Below are 22,221 nucleotides of genomic sequence, written 5' to 3' on the forward strand. Positions count from 1 at the left end.
GCCTCGTCCTCGCAGCCACCACGCCGCCCACAGCCTGGGACCGAGCATCGCGGTACCTCCCCGGGCCAGACACAGGAACCCAAGCTTCATTAAGCTGCGAGGCACCAGGTACCACGCTAGGCACTTCCACACACATTGTCCTGTAAACATCAGGGTCAGCCAGGAGACAGGTGAGGACACGGCAGCTCCAAGAGAGAGCAGGTCTGTGGCAGAGTCACACTCCAAATCTGCATGGCTGTCTGCACGGGGGGGCGTGGGTGATTCTTTGGCACACTTCCCAGCTCCCCCGGGGCTGCAGCACCTGCCCCCGGCAGGCCCATCTCCCACTCGCTCTGCAGCTGTGGGGACCCCAGGCAGTTGGCATCTAGTCTTTGAAAAGGTATTTATCTTTCCACTCCCTGAGAGCGAGTGAGAGCCATAAAAGGCCATGCCCGACGTCAGGTGCACAAGCGTTCCATAGAGACAGATGTCGTTCACACACAGCGATCAGGCCTGGCCAGTGGCTGCCAGGGTGCGTCCCCCAGAGGGCACGAGAGCCTGGGGTGCAGACTCACTGCTGAGCTGGGCGGCCTTGGCCAGGCCACAGGTGCGGGCGTCTCATAGGCAAAAGCAAGGTGTGGTCCAGCCCAAGGCCCACCTGAGGTTCTAGCACAAGACTGAGAGTTTTGTTTGGGTACCATTTTAATCTTTTTTTTTTTTTCTTTTGCCCGCACAGCTCTGGCATGTGGGATCTTAGTTCCCCAACCAGGGATCGAACCCGTGCCCCCTGCAGTGCAAGCACAGAGTCTTAACCACTGGACTGCCGGGGAGGTCTCCCATTTTAATCATTTTTAAGTGTACAATTCAGTGGCATCGATGATATTCCCAGTGTTGTGCAACCACTACTGCTATTTCCAGAACATTTTTATCACCCCAAACAGAAGCTCTGTCCCCACTAACACCCTCCCCACCCAGTCCCTGGTGAGCACCATTCTCCTTTCTGTCTCTGAATTTGCCTATTCTAGGCACCTCACACAAGTGGAATCATACAATATTGTCCTTTCATGTCTGGCTTATTTCACTCAGCATTCTGTTTTTGAGGTTCATCCGTGCGGTAGCCTGTGTCAGTGCTTCATTCCTTTTCGTGGCCATGTAATGTTCCATCGTATGGATATACCCCATTTTGTTTATCCATTCATCAGCTGATAGGTTGGGTTGTTTTCACCTTCTGGCTATTGTGAGTAACACTGCTGTGAACATAGGTGTATAAATACCTGTTTGAGTCCCTGCTTTCAATGTTTTGGAGTATAATAACCCAGGAGTAGCACTGCTAGTAATATTATATTGTAGGGATAGACCACGTTCTGGTTATCCATTCATCAGTTGGTAACCCTGTGGGTTTTTTTTTTTCTTTTTGGCCGCACCTCGCACACTTGCAGGATCTTAGTTCCCCGACCAGGGATGGAACCCACACCCTCAGCCGTGGAAGCGCGGAGCCCTAACCACTGGACCGCCAGGGAATTTCCAGTAACTGCGCTTAACCGTCTGCGGACCCACCAAACTGTTCCACAGCAGCTGCACCATTTCACGTTCCCGCCAGCGGGGCGCAAGGACTCCCATTTCTCCACACCCTCGTCAACACTTGTTATTTTCTGCTTTGGGATAATAGCCAAGCGGGAGATTTCAGAAGAAGGGAGGAGGCTAGTGCCTCAGGGGTCCCAGACACAGCCCGCTGGTGTCCGTGCGCTTCCGGCCCACCGTTCTGCACAGAGCTGCAGGAACACGGGCTGGGGAGTCAAGAGAATTCCATGCCAGTTCCAGCACCGGGGCTTATGGCTGTGCAACGCTGGTCAAATACTTTAACCACTCTGAGCCTCAGGTCTGTCCTCTGTGGGAACAGAGCTAACGAGCCCAGTGCACTTCCCGCAGGAGGCGGGGCTGTGAATCTGTGACAGCAACAGAAGAAAGGGTATTTTCAGAAACTCTACAGGGGGGACACATAGGTGGTAGAAAGGGGGGTGGTTTCAACCTCCCTTGATAGATCTTTTATGATAATGTATGGGCAGGACTAGAATACTTTCCCCTTCAACCTCTTCTTTCTCTGCCTTTGAATGGAGAAGCCAAAATACAGGAAAAAGTAGAAAGACAAAGAAGGAGGAGAAAAAATTCTAGATGACCTATTGAGGGCAGCCTTGGCCTCAGAATAATTACTGGACACACACACACACACATGTACCAGTGTACACACAAATACACACACACACACAGCACTTGAACCTCACTGTGGATCCCAAGTTTGCCCAAATCAATTATGTCAGCAGATCCAGAGAAGCAGGTATATGGCAGGAATTAGCATCCCAAATTTTCAGGGGAGGAAATGAAGACCCGGGGAAATGAGGCAACCCTGCCCGAGGTCACACAGCACAGCTCTTATGCAGTTCAGCCAGAGCACAAGATGGCTGCGGACACCGGGCGCCACGCAGGGTGCGGCCCAGGGCTAGTTCTTCTACAGCAGCAGCACCATCTGTCTGTCTGTCTCTGTCTCTGTCTCTGTCTCTCTCACACACACACACACACACACACACACACACACACACACACACAGTGACTGAGGTCTCCACCGAGCAGCCCAGGCCACGTTCCAGAAAAGAAAGAGGACCCTCTTTCCTCACCGGCAGGAAAAGCACGGAGCCTCATGGGCCCCCAGCTGGCATCTCCGTAGTGACAGAATCACGGAAGATGTGGGGCTAAAAATAAAGCCTCCACCTTCTGAAACCCCCATCTGCTCAGCTCCAGCTGCAGGAGGGCTCGGTGATGCTGAGTGGCCAACACCTAAACAGCAAGGAAGGCCCCTCCGCCCTGAGAACAGGGGACAGCACACCTGGGACACCAGGAACGAGAGACCATCTGTGCTCCCACGAAAGAGTTTTCCACAGTCGTCACCCACGGGTCCCCAGACAAACTGGCTCCGTGTGAGTCACGCCAGCAAGCAAAAGGCACCCTGGCCTCCGGGCACAAACGTTCCCACACACGCACAAGCACCCCGTCCATGGCAGGCCTCCGGAGGCACCTCTTAAGCCTTGAAAGTACAAAGTGTTCCTTTTCCAAAGGCACCAAGGCTTTTTAAGTTTCCTCACTTAAAAAAAGAAGATTTACAAAACGCTTAGCTCCCCAGGTAGGCTCTGAAAAACCTACTTAACTCCAAAATGGGTGCAGTGTGTGGTAAATGGTCTAAAGTAGCCGTTTAGCCGAGAGCTTCAGAGCCAGACTGCCTGGATTTGAATCTACCAGCCATGCGACCTTGGGGAAGTCAGCTTTCCCCTCTGGGCTGCAGTTAACAATGGGGTTAACTGCAGAGGGCCATTGAGGACCTAGCGGAGAGTAAGTGCCCCAAGAGCTCAATCATTCAGTGGCCCGGTGGGTCATGTTCTTGTTGGCGGGCCAGCCTGAGAACCCAATAGTGAACGGACATCCCAACTGAGAGCAGCCTTTCAAGGTGCCAGCTGTGCATCAGCTGGGAACTCTCCGTATTAGCCAGCACTCTGCACACACTGAATGCCCCCCGCCCCACTCTCCATCTACATGACCTTCCACAAATCAACCCCCAGCCTCAGCTTATCTTCCGAATAATCTATAACACGGATCACAACGTATGATTCCTAGTATGATTATTAACTATATTACGGCTAATTTTAAACGGCCTTAAAATTCTCAAATAGCACACAACAAGTGCAACTCCTCATTAGTCAGGCAGCCCTAAGTTAATAATTAAGCAGCCTTAATTGGTGGATATGGAACTGCAGGACACAGCCTCCTAGGCACCACTGCACATGGAACTGGCCCGGCCTGGTAATGGATTTCCTAAATCAGCTCACAGAGCTAATTCACATGGAAAGTTAATTAGCCTAATGAAGGCAAGTGTGACTTAGTGAATTCCAGTCTGACTTTCTGCTCTGACTCAGCCACCCCAGCAGGCTGCCAATGTCATCCTCCTGGCTTCGACTCCTCGGAGCTCCAAGGAGGGGGCCCAGGAGACACTGCTGCAGGGAACCATGTATCCCCGGCTCCCCTACTACTATCAGCTGGGAGTCAGCAAGTGCTCAGAAGGTCACTAAGAGGCAGGACACACCTTCTTGTGGGGCTGACTCTGGAACCTCTGCAAGGGAGGGAACTTTCCAGCAAGTGGAAGTCACAAGTGAGTCCCAGGAGGGTGGAGGGCCAGGCACCACCCACCCTCATAGCCTATGACTGATGAAGACCAGGGCTGTCCCTGTCCAGGAAGACAGCAGCTCACGTGTGCAGGGCAACTGACAGTCCACAAAACCACCCTCTCATCCAGACTCTCACCGCATCCTCCCCTGGGAGGGAGCATCGCTGCCCCTGTTGGATGGATACAGAAACCGAGGCACAGGAAGGCGCGATCATCAAAGGCCATTCACCTTGGAAATGGTGCAGCTCTTGCCTCCCAGACCCCTAGGCCCTCCTAGTTCAGCTGTCTTTCACTGTTCCCCATCCAGGGGCAAGCCAAAGTCAACATCTCGCTGGCCCAGAAATGGCCCAAGTGTCCATCAACAGACGAACAGATAAACAAAAGGTGGTCTATCTATATGGTGGAATATTACTCAGCCATGAAAAGAAAGGAAATTCTAACACATGCTACAGCATGGATGAACCTGAAGGACATTCTGCTCAGTGAAATAAACCAGACGTGAAAGGACACACACTGTATGATTCTACTTATGCGAGGTGCCCAGAGGAGTCAAATTCACAGAGACAGAAAGTAGAGTGGTGGGTGCCAGGGGCTGGAGGGAAGAGGAAATGGGAAGTTGTTGTTTACTGGGGACAAAACTTCAGTTTGGGAAGACGAAGAAGTTCTGGACACGGATGGCAGTGATGGTGCCACAAAGATGTGAATGTACTTAGTGTAACTGAACTGCAGGCTGAAAAGTGGTTACGATGGTAAATTCGATGTTATGTGTATTTTACCACTCAAAAAAGAGAATGAAGCACTGATACATGCTACAACATGGATAAACCTCAAAAACATTTTGTTACATGAAAGAAGCCAGACACCAAAGGTCACACGTTGTACGATTCCATTTATGTGAAATGTCCAGAAGAGGTAAATCTATAGAGACAGGGAGTAGATCAGTGCTGGCCACAGGGGAGGAGAGAGAATGGAGGATGATTGCCAATGGGCCTGGGGTCTCCTTTCGGGGTGGTGAGGATACTCTAGAATTAGACAGAGGTGGTGGCCACACAGCCTTGTGAATGCGCTGTATGATACTGAATTGTACATTTAGAAATGGTCAGTTCTATGTTACATGAATTTCACTTCAATTTAAAAAAAAAAGAAGGAAAGGAAAGAAACTCTCCCGTTCTCTGGCCTTCTCTCCTCCTGAATCCAAAGCCTCACCCGGTGCCCTCTTTTTCTGCTGGGCATCTGTCCAGCGGCCCTTCCTGCCCCTTCCGTGCACTGCACACACTGGAATCCCCGTTTTCCCTCTGCGTCCAGGTGTGAGCACAGCCAGGGGATTGGAATCCTTCTAGGTGTGGGTCCTTCCGAGCAGGTTAGGATTCTAGTGAGAGCAGGAGAAATCTGGAAGGCAGCCTCCTGGGAGAACAGGTGGGCCAGACCACCTTCCCCAAGTTTTTCTTCGTCAGAGGCTTCATTAAGCCCTCTTCCAAGCTCGGAACAAGGCAAGGTGCTCCAAGGAAGCCAAAAAGGTATATAACTCGGCCCTGCCCCTGGGAGCCCCCGCCCAGCCCAGCTGGGACGCCTGGGCCCCCGGAGCTACACCAAGGTAACAACAGTCCGGGGAGTGGCTCATACAGTGTGGGGAGCCCCAGGGAAAAGCAGACCCTCTAACTCTTGCTGAAGGGACCCCGGCCTGAGCCAGAGGCTCCCACAGGGACCCACCTGTGTCTCTTCTCCGCCTGGCGGCCACAGGCCCTTCAGCTCTCCCAGCTCAGAGGACATAGCAAGGCAGCCACCTGCGGTGCAGGTGGGAGAGACAAAGCGTTGGCCTCCACCTCCTGCCCCACCTGCCGCTGCGTCCTGACCAGGCCACTTTGGGTCCCTGCTCTTTCTCTAACGAGCAAGGAGAAGGTCAGAAGTGGGGCAGGAAGAGGGGGACAAGCCAGAGCAAACTGACCCAGCCCCAGCTGAGAACCCAGAGTAGGTGGTGAGCAGGGCCCACCCTCATGGACAAGCCCCAGCCCACTCTGAACTGTGCCCTTTTAAAAACATGCCTGTCCCACCCCCATAAACGGGGTTCCTAACTCAGCCAGTCTGAGAGCAGCTCTGACCTGAGGGAAGGAAAACGCACCACGTCCCAAGACCTCAAAGACACACAGTTGGTGGAGCCTCTGACCACAGCCTCCTAGGCGTGTGGCTATAAGACTTGACAACAGGATCCCAATGGGGGCTCCAACTCATGTACATGGCCGTGACCCCAGAGCGTGCAACCCTATCTTGGGGAATCTAATCCTGCTCTAAATCCATGGTGCCTTTTGGCCTCTTTGGAGAGCAAAAGCTACAGAACAAAAGGAGAGAAATTCTGTTTTCCTCTCTGGAAAAAAAGAAAAGAAAAAACTCACACAAACTCAAACTGAAAGCTTCTGGGCACTGCTCAGGCTGAACTAGATCAGGAAATACTGATGGATTTTTTTTTTTTTTTTCTTTTTTGCCACACGGCGTAGCTTGCGGGATCTTAGTTCCCAGACCAGGGATCGAACCCGGGCCCTCAGCACTGAAAGTGCAGAGTCCTAACCACTGGACCACCAGGGACTTCCCCTGATGGATTTTAAAAACAACAACAACGTAACAACGTGGCAGGGGCCATGTAATGGACGTGACAACGTGAACTTGAAGAATCGAGGACCCCGATTAGGACAAGAATCCTGGCCAGCAGGTAACCTCCTCTGTGGTTGGCCCAACTCATGACCTCCTTGAGCTATAGTGTGCCCGTGTATGAAACACGACAGCCGAAAGCACTGAGTGCCAAATCATGACCTCTTTGAGCCTCAGTTTCCTCACCTGTAAAATGGACACAGCAGCACTTCTGGGTGTCAAATGAAGCACAACGGGCAGAAGCACTCCGTGCCATGGAGGGTGTTACACAAAAGGTGGATGAATGAGAAAGGCTGCTTTGCCTCTGGACCTCTAGCCACCGCCTCCCCACAAATGGTCATCAGGCCCTGAGTCACCACCAGGCCACTATGCTGGGCACCAGGGACTCAAAGACAAATAAGCCAAGGTTCCTCAGCCTGCGGAGCAGCTGGGCTAGACCAGGGATCCCTATGGTTTGGAGAGGGAAGGCCTGCTGCCTTCTCCTTGGGCAGGAATCTCAGTATTCAGAAAAGTCTATCATGAAGCATCAATCTGGTTGGGTACAGGATGGGTGCCATTATCAGCCTAAACCCTCCAAACACCAGTCCTGCAGCTCCCAGGCCACCAGGACAAACCTGAGTGAACCAAACATCCCAGATTTCACAAGCCAGCCTCCAGTTTACAACCATGTGGTGAGTCTCAATACTGCTCCACGACCAGCCTGGGGTGGTAAGGTTTCAGGGACACGGAAAATCATTCCTCCTGAAAGGTCAAACCCTTGGACTTGGTTTTTTCCCACGCTCCTTCAGGCTCCCCTATTCTCCTAAGATGCTGAATTCCTCTTTTCCTCCCTGCTGGAAAGTCAGACAGAACATTCCTCAGGAAAGGGGACAGTTTGCCAGGAGAAATAACAGAGGTAAAAAGAGAGAGAAATGGGTGTAACTGGTGCTCTAAACCTTGGTACCCAAGGAGTGCAGAGCAGATGCGCTGGTCAGCATGCATCACCATGACCTCAAGATGCTCGGGTGGGTCACCTGAGTGAGGCTGGGACCCGAAACGAAACGAGCAGCTTGGGAGCTCAGCTGAATACTGATGTGGGGATCTGTTCACCACCTCCCTTGCTACTCCTGGCAGCAAATGCCCAGGCTGCGTGGCCCCCAAGTATAAATTAATGAGCTCCTTTCCACACCAGGTTAGTGCAAATCGTGCTCTGGACCAATGAAACAAGCCACCTCAGAGCTCTGCTTCACTGGGTTGGAAAATGTCACAGGAGTAGGGGAAGAAATGAGGTCTTAAGTTATGCATGTCCATTTGATGGCTCAACAAGGGGGAATGCTTTCAGAACTCTTGAAGCTTTTGTTATTAATGGTGTTTGCGTGTTGGGTTCTTAAACACATCAAACAAATTTCCTTCAAACTGGTAGTTACCGACTGCCATGGGGAAGGCTGCAGGCCTCCCACCTCCCAGACGGCTCAACCACAATGAACGTGTGGCCTGTCAGATGCACAGCACTGATGAACTACTGAAATATGCTGCAAGAAGCAAACCCCAAATAAATGTGAAATAGCTGTTCCCTTATGCAAGAGCCCCGAACTGCCTCCGTGGCTGGCCGTCCCTGCCAACTGAACGGTCCCCGGGCTCCTGCTTCCGTGTGGTTTTCAAAAGACTTAAATGCTTTTTGTCCATTGTGATTACCCAAGAGGGAAAAATTCTAATTGCCGAAAATGTTTGGTATCTCTCCCTCTTATGGAAAAAAAAAAAAAAAACCTGCAAGTGAAAAGTCAACTCTCACAAAGTGCCCAGCAGGACAGACGAGCGCAATGGACCAGCCAGCGACAAACCGGCCTCGAGCGCGCCTCCCCATCTGCGGGAAGCCCCTCCTCCCCGGCAGCCCCGCGCCCGGATGGAAGCTGTTCCCTGTTGGAAATGGGAATGGCCGCCTATTTCTACCCCGATGCCTAGCCCCCGTCCCCCACCCTTCAAGGTGGGTTTTCAAGGGTCTGTAAAGAGATAGCAGAGGGACAGCTGGCAGCCCCCACGGCGTAGCCCTCCCTCCACCCGCCTCACGCAGGGCCCTGGCGCCTGGTGGGCGCTCCCTGGGGCCTGACTCCTTCGTGGACCATGGCCAGGTGAGGCCAGGAGGCTGCAGGGCCTGATGAGTCAGGGCAGGGCAGCAGCGGGAGAGAGCTCTCGCCCTGCCCCACAGCACAGTCGATGAGTCAGCCAGACCCTACAGAGACCTGGGGGAAAGCCCCCCAGCTGCAGAGAGAGAAAATTCCATCCTTCGCGGGGAACCATTTCCAAAAAGGGAAATAAAGAACCTAGGAGAGAAGAAAGAGCAATAATCCCTATTACTTATGTACCAACTCTTCACAGGGCACACGAGGCAGAACATTTTTGGAAAGGTTTCCAGGACTAAGAAGGAGTAAGAAAGCCAGGATTTGAGGGTTGGGAACCCGGGAAGCCCCATGCTGGCCCAAAATGCCTCAAGAGAGTCATTTCTGGGACTTCCCTGGTGGTCCAGGAGTTAAGACTCCAGTTCCCAATGCAGGGGGCTGGGGTTTGATCCCAGGTCAGGGAACTAGATCCCGCAGGCTGCAACTAAAGACCCTGCATGCCACAAGGAAGATCTTGCACGCGGCAACAAAGATCTGCGTGTCGCAACTAAGACCCGGTGCAGCCAAATAAATAAATATGTATGTATTTTTTAAATGGCAAAAGCTTAAAAAAAAAGGATCATTCCTTTGGGCGAAGGGCTGCCCTTGGCGCCTCCCAGCAAAGACCAGTTAGTTCTGTTAGACGTGGGGCTGCCGACACCCCCTTGTGTGCGAGAACACGGGACCTCCTGTGGAAAGGGGAGATGGGTGCCCTTCTGGAAGGGATATAGGAGGGCGAGGTGGGGAGCCTATGCCCGGATAGTTCTCCTTCCTCTGGCACCCGAGACAGAGCAAACACAAGAAACTGTGGCCCTGGCCTTCATTCACCAAGTAATTACTGAGCGTCCACGAGGGGCCCCGTTCTGTACGCTGGAGTTACCACGGGGGTAAACACAGTGACAGACGGCAGGTGGGTCATTGCGGTGGGGGTGGGGGGGCAGCACGAGGAGGAAAGAATCTCATCGCGAACGCTGCAGGAGCTGAGAGGAAAGCACCACACTTGGGTTCAGCCAGGAGTGGATGCAAATCTTGGCTCGGCCCCAGCCACCTGTGCAAACTCCAACAAGTCACTAACCTCTCTGAGCCTCTTTCCTTTCTGTAAAATGTGGCAACAGTCCCTCCTTATCTCTCCGGAATGCTGTGTTGTGGAACTACTTTGTATAAACTGTCCTTACTCATTATTCACGGATTCCCGTATTTACGAATCCGCCCACTTGCTACAGTTTACTTGTAACCCAGAAACTGATGATCGCCGCGCTTACGAGGTCATTTGCAGACATGCACGGGGTGGGGGTGGGGGGGGAAACTGAGTCACCCAACGTGCAGCACAGGTCAAACAAGGTGGCCCTCTGCCTCCTGTTTCAGTTCAAACTGTCAACAAGTGTCCTTTCCGTGATCCATTTACGGCCACAGTTTTCACACTTTTGTGCTTTTTTTGTTAGTGATTTAACATGGCCCTGAGCATGAAGCTGAAGCACTGCCTAGTGCTCAGAGCTGCTCAGAGCCGAGAAGGCTGTGATGTGCCTTATGGAGAAAATTCGTGTGTTAGACGAGCTTCGCTCAGGCGTGAGTGATAGTGCTGTTGGCTGAGTTCAATTAATGAATCAGTAATATATAATAAATAAGGCATCTTTAAAGAGAAACACACATAAGAGAGTTATGTATCGATCGGAGGACAAATACGTTGTGACCAGAGGCTGGCGGGAACCTAACTCCGCATTTCCCCTAAGAGCAGTGGTTCAGGGCACTTTACAGAACTGCCAGGAATGGGCCTCGACCATGTGCACACGTGACCTAGGATGTGCTATACTCGAGGGCTTCCGCTCTGTGAGGCCATCGCTCCTGCAGCTGACTATTAGCATCACTCGAGATGGAAATCAGCCTCGGGGTCCCCGAGTCCCGCGGCTTCTTTCCGTAACTCTCTGCCTTTCCCCTGCACTCCCAACTCCCAACACCTTCCCACAAGAGGGAAGCGGGACCTCGGGGGGGTGTGAAACCGCTTTCCTGATGCTCTTCCCCAAAGCTATTGCTTGGGTTTGATTTGTCTGTTGCTGGAATCCTGCCTGTTGGTTCATTTTGTTTCTGTCCTCTGGCAAGGGCAGTTTTTTTTGGTTTTTTTTCAAATTTAATTATTATTCTGACGAACTTTATTTCAACGGTAACTATATTTTTTGTTTGTTTTTAAACGATTAAAGAAATTTTATTTTATTTTTGAATTTTTTTTATACAGCAGGTTCTTATCGGTTATCTATTTTATACATATTCGTGTATATATGTCAATCCCAATCTCCCAATTCATGCCACCACCACCACCACCTCCCCTGCCACTTTCCCCCCTTGGCGTCCATACGTTTGTTCTCTAATCTGTGTCTCTATTTCTGCCCTGCAAACCAGTTCATCTGTACCATTTTTCTAGGTTCCACATATATGCGTTAATATACGATATTTGTTTTTCTCTTTCTGACTTACTTCACTCCGTATGACAGTCTCTAGATCCATCCACGTCTCTACGTTTGTCTTTTTAATACCTATTTATTTGGCTGTGCCAGGTCTAAGCTGCAACATGCGGGATCTTTAGTTGCTGCATGAGGGATCTAGTTCCCTGACCAGGGATGGAATCCGGGCCCGCTGAACTGGGAGCGCAGAGTCTGGACCACAATGCCAGCTCTCCTCCCCAACAGTGCTCTTTCTGCCTTTGGTCATAAAGGCTTAGCAGGGGTTTTTCTTGGTGTTTGCTGGGCTGGGAGTGAGGAAGACGGTACCCCTGTACCCGTTTGACAGGAAGAAAGGGCTGATGTACAGGGCTGCTGTCCGACTTCAACTTCGCCAGTATAAAGAGCCAGCACCAAGCTGGTAATTAGGGACCTGGGTTCCAGGCTGCAGGACAGGTCTTGGGCAAGTCACTGCTCTTCTGTCAGCCTCGCCCTCTCATCCTTAATGGGGTACATCTCTCCCAGCTCCAGTGTTCCCAGACCCTCCAGCAAGGCTGGAGAAGACTTGAAAAGGCACCACCAGGCTCCCCACTTTCCCTCCAGACCGATTCTCTTTCACGCAGGAACCTTTTCCTGTAGGGCTGTGGTGAAAACCACAAATTTGACTCTAAATCCTACATACCTTTCCAGGTGCCCTGACTATCAAAACTCCACCCATTCTTCAAGGCCTCCTTCAAATCCCACCTCTTCCAGGAAGTCAACCCTGACCGCCTTACCCAGAAAGGGTGTCTCTTCCTCTGAAGCCTGTCTGCTGTTTAAGCAACACTTATCTCACATGCCCGGTGTTACCCGTGGGATGCATCTCCCTAACCACACCATGAGTCAGCCTAAGTTTTAGGTGCAAGGTTACGTACTGTATTCAACTCTTATCTGTCCAGTTTTCCAGAAACCTTTTGTGATGAGTTATAAAGAATACAGATTGATTTACACTTACATATATACGTGCACATAGACAGACAGTAAAGTAGAAATAAGTATGCTGACCACAAGGGTAAGTGAATACCGCCACTACATGAAAATACAGCATTGTGCTCCCAGCATCCTGGAAGCCAGGGAAGAGGAGGTGACCATAATCAGTTGGAAAGACAGTGTGGGTGGAATGGGAAGAGTCTGGCAGAACTGGGTACAAACCCAGAGTGCCTTAGGGCAAATCAGTTGACTTCCTTCTCTGGGAAAATGGAGGAAGAACACGACCCAATGCGCAGGGCTCGTGGGGAAGCCTCGCGCACGCTGTGTGCATGCAGTACACAAACCATACCTGTTTTCCTTCTCCACCTTCCTTCTCATTATCAAAGGAAGAAGCAACCTACATTCCCCGCCCACAGGGGAGGCAAATCTTGCCTGGCCGTAAATTCTAAAAGAAATTTTTCATACGAGACTCTGTAAGAAGACTTGAGCAGAGAGGGGGCAATGCCCCACGTTACGGCTAGCCCTGGTTTTAGAGCAAAGCCAGACGACGATTTGCCATGGCCGCCATGGCTCTATCTGATCACATCCCGGGTAGCCAGTGAAAGCCTAATAAACATTGACGGAAGGACCTACAGGGAAGCTACTTGAAGACCACTTAGTGGCAGGGGGTCCTAGTGAGCAGGTTTCAGGAGGGCTGTCTGGAAGGCTGACCACCTCTCCTGCCCATGGCTGAGGACGCAGGCGTGAGATCACTGTCCTTCCATGACAGAGCACATGCCCGCCCCCACCCCCGCTGTCTTCTCCAAAAGCAGCAAGGCAGCGATCATGAGGCACCAGAAGTTTCCTCTTCTTTTTTTTTTTTAAATAAATTTATTTATTTATTTTTGGCTGCGTTGGGTCTTTGTTACTGTGTGCAGGCTTTCTCTAGTTGTGGCGAGCGGGGGCTACTCTTCATTGCGATGCGTGGGCTTCTCATTGCGGTGGCTTCTCTTGTTGCAGAGCACGGGCTCTAGAGCGCAGGCTCAGTAGTTGTGGCGCATGGGCTTAGTTGCTCCACAGCATGTGGGATCTTTCCAGAGCAGATTCTTAACCACTGCACTGGCAGGCAGATTCTTAACCACTGCGCCACCAGGGAAATCCATCACCAGAAGTTTCCTCTTCTAATCTCTACAAATGAACTGTACATTCTCCACGACTGGCTCTTCTCAGGGACCAAGCTGGAAAGCCTTAACGGGATGGGATGGTTAAGAGAACATCTGCCTGGTTTTAAAAGAGGCCTCTAGATATGGAGGAAGGCAAAGCTGGGCCCCAGTGAGAGAGGATGTACAGTCCACTTGGGACAAGGGCTCTTAGCTCCTCACCATTTATCCGACAGACATTTTACCTAGAGCCTCCCATGTGCCAGGCATGGGGGATGCAGAGAAATGAGATTCGGCGCTGACCCCACAGGAGCTCAGTCTGGCAGGGAGGCAGAGAGTAACATTTAACTGCCGTTCTGCCTAAGTTAGATTAGGGTGGCACAAAGGTGGAGGTGATGGACTCCACCTGGGAAGGCCAATGAAGACAACAAGCCTGGGTCTCGGTAACGAACAGTCATTAAGGCAGAGGACGCAAGGCCCAAATCCTACAGGGCCTCATACAAGCAGAGGAATTTTCTTTCAGATTCCATAAGGAAGGACCAACCAAGATCAAGAGAAACCAAGTGACTCAGTGAAGCTCATACAACCTTATGGGACGGCCAGGCCTGGAGCCTTGACTCCCACAGTTCAGTTACCCTGCTGCATCCCCTGCACGGCGAGTGCAGAAGGCCAAAGAGAGAAGCCCATTCCACACCCAGTGCCCAGAGAGCCCAGAGTCTGTGCCGGGCCATCGTCAGAGCAGAGCATGTACTGTCCTAGTCATCCGGCAAGTCCCTCCCTATAAGAAAAACAGCCCTTCCTAACTCACTGTGTTTCTCTCTGCAAAGGGAGAGGGCTGGGAATCTCCTACGATCACAGAAGAAGAAGAAGAACTTAACAGGGACCGTCCAGGAGTCAGATAAACTAGGTCCCCAGAGGCAAGCTGGGGGGGGGGGGTGCTTCTAGTGCATCCAGACACTGACACTGACGGTGCACAGGGTGCTGACCCAGGGCGGGGCACCAGGGATGAATCAAACTCCACCCCTGTCCTCCATCCTCCAGGAGCTCACAATCCAGCCGGGGAGATAAGCCAGGCCCAAAAGTAACTATAAAATAAGGCAGGCGGTGATAAGAGTCACACAAGAGACACAGATAAGGTGCAGTGGGAGTTCAGAGCAGAGATGAGTCACGCTGGGGGCTTGGCCGCAAGGGAGATTCAGATGACGGGGAGCATTTACCACATTCCCCTCAGAAAGGAGGCGGGGGGCTCTAGCCTATAGCCCCAGTGGCTCCCAGGTAGGGGCTAGGGAGAGAGCTAGGAGGGGACCAAGAAAGATGCTCAGAGGAGGTCCCCTTTGAAGAGCCCTGATTACGAAGGGAAGGACGCAGGGAGGCCTGAGACTTTGGAGAACTGCCCCAGTCCATATTTCAGAGGCAGGGAGAGGCGTGTAGGATGAGGAATTTGGAATTTACGCAGGGGCAGCAAATGCGTTGAAAAGGGACAGAGCTAAAGATTTGCCTTGAAATGACATTTGCCTAGCAAACACACTCTATTTATTCAGAATGTCCACTTGAGGTTTCCCGGCGGAATTAGCTACACGTTATGGCGGAGGCGGGCACTAGCGTTTCCCCCTCCCCAAGTTCCCCATCAGCCCTGCCCCTGACAAGCAAGGCTGAGGCGGGTAGGGAGGAAGCTCGCCTCTCTGAGACAGCGCCGGCCCCTCAGGTTACAACAGCAAAGGGAGACTCACGGGATGGAAAGGGGCCAGATTTTCCTCCAGCGAGGGGGACACCGGCAGCACTTCTTCCCAGCCCTGGCCCCCTCTCTGAGGGCCGCACGCCGGGCTCAGGCCCCGGACACCCACCCAGCCAGGCCAGCGCTGGAGGGCTGTCCAGGTGGAGGCGGGAAGCCCAGAAGGCTAGACCGAAGGCTTTGACCACCACTTCCTCCCCGCCCCTTCCCAGCACTGCACACACACCTGCCCCTTGGCCGCCGTTGACACTTGTCGCTGGGGGAGGGGAGTCCTCCGCGTCCCAGCCGGAACCGACGGAAATTCGGCATTAGCGTCGGGGGACCCCCTGAATCCCGAGGGCCAGCGCCTCCCAGGGCCCTGGCTGGGGGCGATTTCCTGAGCCCGGGATCCCCGCGCGCCAGACCCTCCCCCCCGCGCGGGGCGGCGGGTCACGGGTCTCCTACTTTTCCCTCCCGCCGAGCGCGCGGGCCGGCGGACAGGCGGGCGGGCGGGCCTGGGCCTCCGGGAGCCGCCGCCCGGCCGGGGTCCCCTCCCCGGGGGCTCCGCGCGGGCCAGAGGAGGGGGCCCGGCCGCGCCGCCTTCCGGCCGGGCCACCGAAACACTCACCCCGCTCCGCGCGGCGCGGCTTCGTCCTCTTCGGCAGCGCTGGGCCGCCGCCGCCTCACGCCGCCCGGGAGGCCCCGGCCCCGCGGCCCCGGCCCGGCCGGCTGCGCCCCGCGGCTCCGCGCGCCGCCGCCGCCGCCGCCGCCGCCAGCTGGCCCCGGGCGAGCAGCCGGGCCCCCGCGGGCATGCTCCCCGGCCGTCGGCGGGCGTGCGGCGGGCGGGCGCACGTGCGGGCCGCCGCGGGTCTGGGCGCTCGGAGCGCGGGCCGCGGGCCGACGAGGAGGCGGCGGCCGGCGGGGCGCGGGGCCGGGCGCGCCGGCGGACCGGCCTGACAGCTCTACGCCGCGGCGCCGCCGTGCCCCGCGCGCCCCAGCGGCCGCTGCTGCCCGTGCGCGCCGGGCCCGCCTCGCATTCCCTCACTCGGCGGCAGGCCTGCGCCTCCGTCAGGCCACGCGGGGAGCCGCCCGCCGCCTCCGCCCGCCCCGAGGGCCGGCCTCCGCCCGGAGCAACCCGGCAAACTTGGTGGCCCCGCTCCGGCGCCGGGCGTGCTGTCGCCCCGGCGACCCCCGAAAGCCTGGGGCTCGCTTCCGCGCGGGAGGCCCCGGGCGCTGGACCTGGCCCACGACCTCTCGGCCCTTTTAACACCATCGGCCTCGCCTATCGGGAGACTCGCGAACAGTAAGAGGGGAAGAGAACCAGCAGATCTGCAGAAATTGGAAAAAAAAAAAACAAACAAAAAAATCAAGTCCTTCGGGAGTAAAATGACAAATCAAGGGGAACGAACCGCGGAAGACTTCGGAAGGCATTTGGAATGTGTGGACAAACCAAAGGTAGCTAATTGACGTCCAAACCTTGATGCCGGGTACTTGCATCAGTTACCGACCCGATTTTTAGAAATAGGCATCAAGGAGTTCTCTCCTCAGGATCCCAAATATGGCCTGGACCAAAAAATGAAAATGCTCTTTGGTCATCAGAAGTCGTGGGAGTAATAGTAGCCAGAGGGTAAGTTCTAGTCCCTGACCTCAAGGAACTGGCAGAGGATCAGAAAGAGCTTCATCTTGATGTTCCCTCCCGACTGGACGCTCCAGTTGGACCAAGAGGGTACTGAGTGAAATTTAAAGGAAATCATAAAGCGTATATTTAGACTGAGCAAGGATGGCCTTGTTTGTCAAGATCTGAAGTAACTGAATTAAACAGGGCACACCCAAAACCTATGCGTAGTTTCCCTATCACTAAGTATTATACGGTCGAGAGGAGCGGGGAGCGCCTTCCCCTGGAAGGGCAAGGGCAAGCTCAAGTTAAAGCGCTCCAAGATGACTTCAGATCAAGTGAGAGAGAGAACAACCCTGACCAAAGGCTGTCCCATCTCCTCGGACACTGAACGGGCCAGGTGAGCCGCCGTAACACAGCTTGCCTCAAAACGCCTGCCTCATGACCACAGGAGACAAGTGAAGGGGTCCCCATAAACACTAAACCCTCAACTCCTTCCCTCCACCAAGGGGTGCCCTAAGACCCATTAAAGGTTTTCAGCCCCAGTGCTGTTCTGAGTCGGCCAGGGATTGAGTCATCATCTGTCTCCTGTACAACCATCCTCCTTGCCTGAGGACCCGTGGAAACCGGATTGGATGACACACCCTTTTGCTGCTACTTCTCCCTGTACTTGTGCTTTAACCTAATAATAAAAGTAAAAAGAGAGAGAAAAAAAAAAAAGGGTTTCAGAGCATACAGATCTCCAGAGTGAGGCTCTGCCTGTAGGCCAGTCGGAACGGAGCACCTGGACGGCTGCCATTGTAACCCTAAAATGACTGCCCTCAGACCAGTAACGCGGAAGACTTAACACCATTGAAAACCAGATCCCACAGTTAGGCGGTAGGAATAAATACACTAATATCACATTTATTTGTATGCACAAATATTTATTAAGTGCCTGTATTCAAGAATGAAGAGGAGATGGTCCCTGCTCTCATGGAGCTTACAATTTCATTACTCCAGCATTTGACTAGATTTAAAAACTGCAACAAGCACTGGTCTTTGTCTAATGTCAGCAGCACTATAGGAAGCAAATTTCTCACATTATATTGGTCACTGTTACAGTGAAATTGTGAATAAAACATTATCTTTGAAGTCTGTAGTCACAGCGATGACATGACATATAATGTCCAGCAAATGCAAATTTATGGCTTGATTCCTCCTATTTGAGAGGGGTCTGCTGAAATAAAACACAAATCAAAAGGGGAAGGCTTAACAGACAGGTCCTAAGAATACTGGTGTAGTTTAAAATATATTATTAAACTGCCACAGAACTCTTGGCAAGGCAGGAAATTATCTCCTGCAAAATCTGTGCAATGTAATTGGTTTAATTAGACCTGCAAACCTCAAACCATGTACAATCACTTATGATGGGTAAATACGATTTACCTTTATGATTCCTAAAGGGCTCTAGATATGTATTTATTTTTTAAAAAGCTGCTTAGAGACTCACAGCACAAATGGCACATTAAAATTTAGTGAAAACTGCTTTTGAGATATCTAAAGATTAAAATGACAAAAATGTCTAACTTTTCTACATTTGTAAGTACAGAGTTCAGAATTCAAATAGCATTCAGCAAACACCTGGCTTTTCTGAGTTAAAAAGGGGAACAAATTTTGGTTGCTTATCAAACTCCAAAAGCAAATCATAATCTTCATATAGATCTTCCAAACGTTCAGTGGCAGCCACTTCCTTCATGTGCTCCTGTGTCACAGGCCAGCACCTTTAGAAGTCTAATTATGGAACATTCAAGGGTGCAATTATTTTGATTACATTGGCAATACTTTTTTTTTTTTTTTGGTAAATCAGCCTATATCAAATAACCCCCAAATCATCTACTTTACTTAAGATCACAGGGCTTCTGAACTTACACTAGCCAAGTTATCAATTACTCATTAAAAAAAGCACACCATTTAAACTCTAAATGAGCCCAGCTCACTTAAACTCTAAGAAAGCTCATTTTTTTGCAAAAAGATGGAGAGAACAGCTTAGACCACCTAACAAATGTCAACCAACCCAAGGCAGTTTTTAAGTCAATTGCTGGGGACACAGTCTACTTTTCTAAGAAAGCACTGAAATCGCTACTTCAAAAGCCTATTTAATAACCCAGAATGAATCAGAAATGTACTGTTTATTGAAAACTTACTAGACACCAGGCACTTTACATAAGCTCTCACAATGGAAGGCAGCTTCTTATCTTTACTTGGAGGAAGGCGGCCCTGAGCAGGGTGTGACCCAGGTCTGTCTGGCTCGCCTGTCCCCTGCCCAGCTGCTACAGTCCTAGCGCTGCCTAGTAGCTACATCTACTTGGGACCCTCGAAGGACAGAGGACATTCCCCCCACCTCAGGAGGCTTTTCAGGGAAAGGAAGGGGGTAGATCCAGGGGAAAGGAGAGCAGTAACTCTACTTGCATTTTAAAAGGCACTTCCCAGAAGTGGAAGATTCATTTAGGTTTTTCACTAACTGCAGCTCAGCCCCAGACACAGCAACAACAGGTGCTTTTTAAGCTTGCCACCTCTCCAGCTTTCAGGTTGTTTTTAACTGGAGTATTTGTACGTTAAGCATTACCAAAGGGAAAGACGGCTGAAAGGATTTTCCTTGGTGTCCCTCTTCACAGCTATGAAGAAAAAATTTTTTTTCTTAATTTTAAATAAGTGACTGATACTTCCAATCTATTACACACGTCACAAATCAAAGCATATGTTTCCTGAGAGGTACAGAAGACATCTTAATGGGGCTTAAGATTGGAATAAGACTACGAAGAAGATAACTCCCTGACAAGAGAAAATGCTCATCTCTTCTGAAATGGCCATTTCCTATTCTTAAGAATGTAATAGACTTTACAAGTAGGGAACAATGAAACATCCTAATAATTTTCAAGTTAGTTTTTAATGTCATGTATAGGAACACATTAAAGGGAGTATCATCGGTAAAGTCGATCCCTTTATTAAGTCTTGACACAAGCTCTCCTGGAACTTGATTAAAAAGAACGTTTTCTTCACTATAACTAGGAGATTAAAAAGAAAAAAAGACTAGGAAAAAACACCAAGAATAAGGCACTTGATTCTGCTGATGAGTAACTCTGATTAGCTGGAGGTCTCCAACAGGTTGCAGGAGTTGGAAGCAAAGGTTTGATTCACGGACAGGAAGGAGCAAGAGAGGCCGCTGTCAGGCGACCCCCGCTTGCTGGGAACCCCTGAGCTGAGCAGGGAGGCTGCAGGCACCAGGCCCGAGCTCATGCAGGGGAAGCTCCAGTGAAGGGTGCTCAGAGATTATCTGAGATCCCTGCTCGAAGGCATACATATACCCTAATGGAATAACGGGTGGCTTGGCTCAATATAACTACATGCTCTCAAGAGCCACAGAAGAAGGAGAAAAAGCTCAAAAGTAAACCAAACTGTAAAACCGGAATCAGTGGGAATCAATGGTGAAAGTTTGGAATGAGTGTGTTTGTCAACACATACCAAGCTTGAACATGTGGGCACTGGGTTCTGACTGGCCACCAAAAAGTGGGCAGCTAAGCAGCCTGGACCTGACCAGAAGTCAGGACCTCTACCTGCTACGCTCCCGATCAGAGCACAGCTTCCTGCCCACGTGCTACTTCTGAGAGCCAGGAGGCATTGCCAAGGCAGTGCGCTGGAGCCCTCCAGCAAGGCCACGCGAAAGGCACCGAGCTCTATCTAGACACGTTCCCTGTCCAGTAACAAGCAGGGAAGGTTGCTCTCATCTCAACCTACTGTTCTTACAGCAGCTACTATGGGAGTATTTATTTTTCTTTTTGGCGGGGTGGGGGTGGGGGTGGGGAGAGGGGTTAAAAATGTCTTCATGACGATCCGACAGCTGAGGCCACGTACACTGAGGAAACTGGGGTTGCTCTTACAACCTGAGTGGTGGCCTATATTTCCATCAAAGCTTTATCACTTCATTGTCAAGGGCGGGACACAAATTACATTCAGAATGATGGGCAGAAAGCTACAACTCCCCAGTTGTTAAACTTTTCTGAAAAGTACTACATCTATCACAAAATTAGAGAATTACATCTCTATCATTTTTCTTTCTTACAAATAATGAAGTTTAAGGGAAACAAAATGAGATATTCTTACTTTCAAAGCTTTCCAATATTCCATTATTTCCAATATTTCCATTATTAACTATTCCAATATTCACTCTAAGACACGGTTCAAACACGAATTACATTTTTACTATTTTTAAAAAACTTCAACACAACTAAATCCAGGGTATGCTGTTTTTTGTTTTTGTTTTTGTTTTGTTTTTTGCATTCAGCATGTATTACTCTGTCATTACGGAAGCTGTCCTTAAGCATTTATTTTAAAAAAAAAAAGAATCATATTCACAACGTAGAACAAGTTTATAAAATTGGTGTGCAAAGTTAATGGCAAAAGGATAACACTATTTGTTTAGAAACAAAGCTGTCTCCCCTATTTACATTTCCTTATTCTTGATATAAATTGGATATATATATACTATTTAAAAATAATACTTTTTAAATAGTAAAATATACAAGAGATTCCTGAGCATAACAAAAATATCTTGAAAATATGTGGCCATTTGAAGTATAAAATAGCAAGTGTAAAGAAGAGCATGATTGTAAAACTACTGAGTGAAAGCTTATAAACAGTACAAAATAGTTTGCCTTTTCTGAGTGCATAATTACACATTAGTGCAAACAAAACTGCCTCAACATTTAATGGCTACAAATCTCAAAGATTTGCAGAGGTGCGCAAAACATGAAATTTCTTTAATGTCATACGAACTGAACCCAGCTCTCGATTAATCTTCTCCAAGCGATCTTCCAAGGCTTCCTGGGTGAAAATCATGGAAAAAACTTAATTAGAATTCTACATCAAGTTCACCGATTCTATAATTACCACCAAAATGACTTTTCTTTCAGCAAAAAATAAACATCAAAATTACAATCATTTTGGTTTTTATACAAATCGTCATTTACATTATTTCTTTTAAACGAAACATAAATCAACTTTTCAACCATTCAAGGTAACTGCTTATCTTTAAATAGAAGGAGAGAATTATTTGACTCCGTTGAACTGAGAACAGTACAAGAGGAACCTAGAACGTTCTTCACACATTTCGCCAGAAGAAACGGACACATCTGACTGGTGCCGTATCCCACTTACAAGTATATCAAATAACTTTCTTCTGACAAAAATTTCTAGGTTAAAAAAGAGGAAAAACGCTGGAGGAGACTTTTCCAAGAAACAAGATATTTCACAATGAGTCAGTGTAACAAATGCTACTTTTAAATAAATAGTACTACTGTGAAATAGTACCTGGAATATATATTCATCATTTTAGATACTTTATTAGAT

General features: G+C 50.4%; 2 protein-coding genes across 17 annotated transcripts in view; both read right to left on the reverse strand.

Annotated features, from left to right (window-relative positions):
• Positions 1–16,506, reverse strand: part of PITPNM2 (phosphatidylinositol transfer protein membrane associated 2) — a 147,684-nt gene extending 131,178 nt beyond the window's left edge. For 2 of the 4 annotated variants that reach the window (XM_032654615.1, XM_032602339.1), the window contains exon 1: positions 15,847–16,506. In XM_032654615.1, coding sequence (XP_032510506.1) covers positions 15,847–16,491 — 645 coding nt within the window. In that variant the 5' untranslated portion in view covers positions 16,492–16,506. Of the gene's footprint in view, positions 1–15,237; positions 15,472–15,846 lie in introns of those variants that run through there. The other 2 variants (XM_032654616.1, XM_032602337.1) reach the window with 2 other exon arrangements.
• Positions 16,507–17,738: 1,232 nt separating this feature from the next.
• MPHOSPH9 (M-phase phosphoprotein 9) overlaps positions 17,739–22,221 on the reverse strand; it is a 54,788-nt gene continuing 50,305 nt past the window's right edge. For 11 of the 13 annotated variants that reach the window (XM_032602350.1, XM_032602344.1, XM_032602341.1 and 8 more), the window contains one exon: positions 17,739–21,696. In XM_032602350.1, coding sequence (XP_032458241.1) covers positions 21,595–21,696 — 102 coding nt within the window. In that variant the 3' untranslated portion in view covers positions 17,739–21,594. The remainder of the gene's footprint in view (positions 21,697–22,221) is intronic. The other 2 variants (XM_032602345.1, XR_004345338.1) reach the window with 2 other exon arrangements.

This window comes from Phocoena sinus, chromosome 14, assembly GCF_008692025.1.
Source record: "Phocoena sinus isolate mPhoSin1 chromosome 14, mPhoSin1.pri, whole genome shotgun sequence".
Classification (NCBI taxonomy): Eukaryota; Metazoa; Chordata; class Mammalia; order Artiodactyla; family Phocoenidae; genus Phocoena; species Phocoena sinus.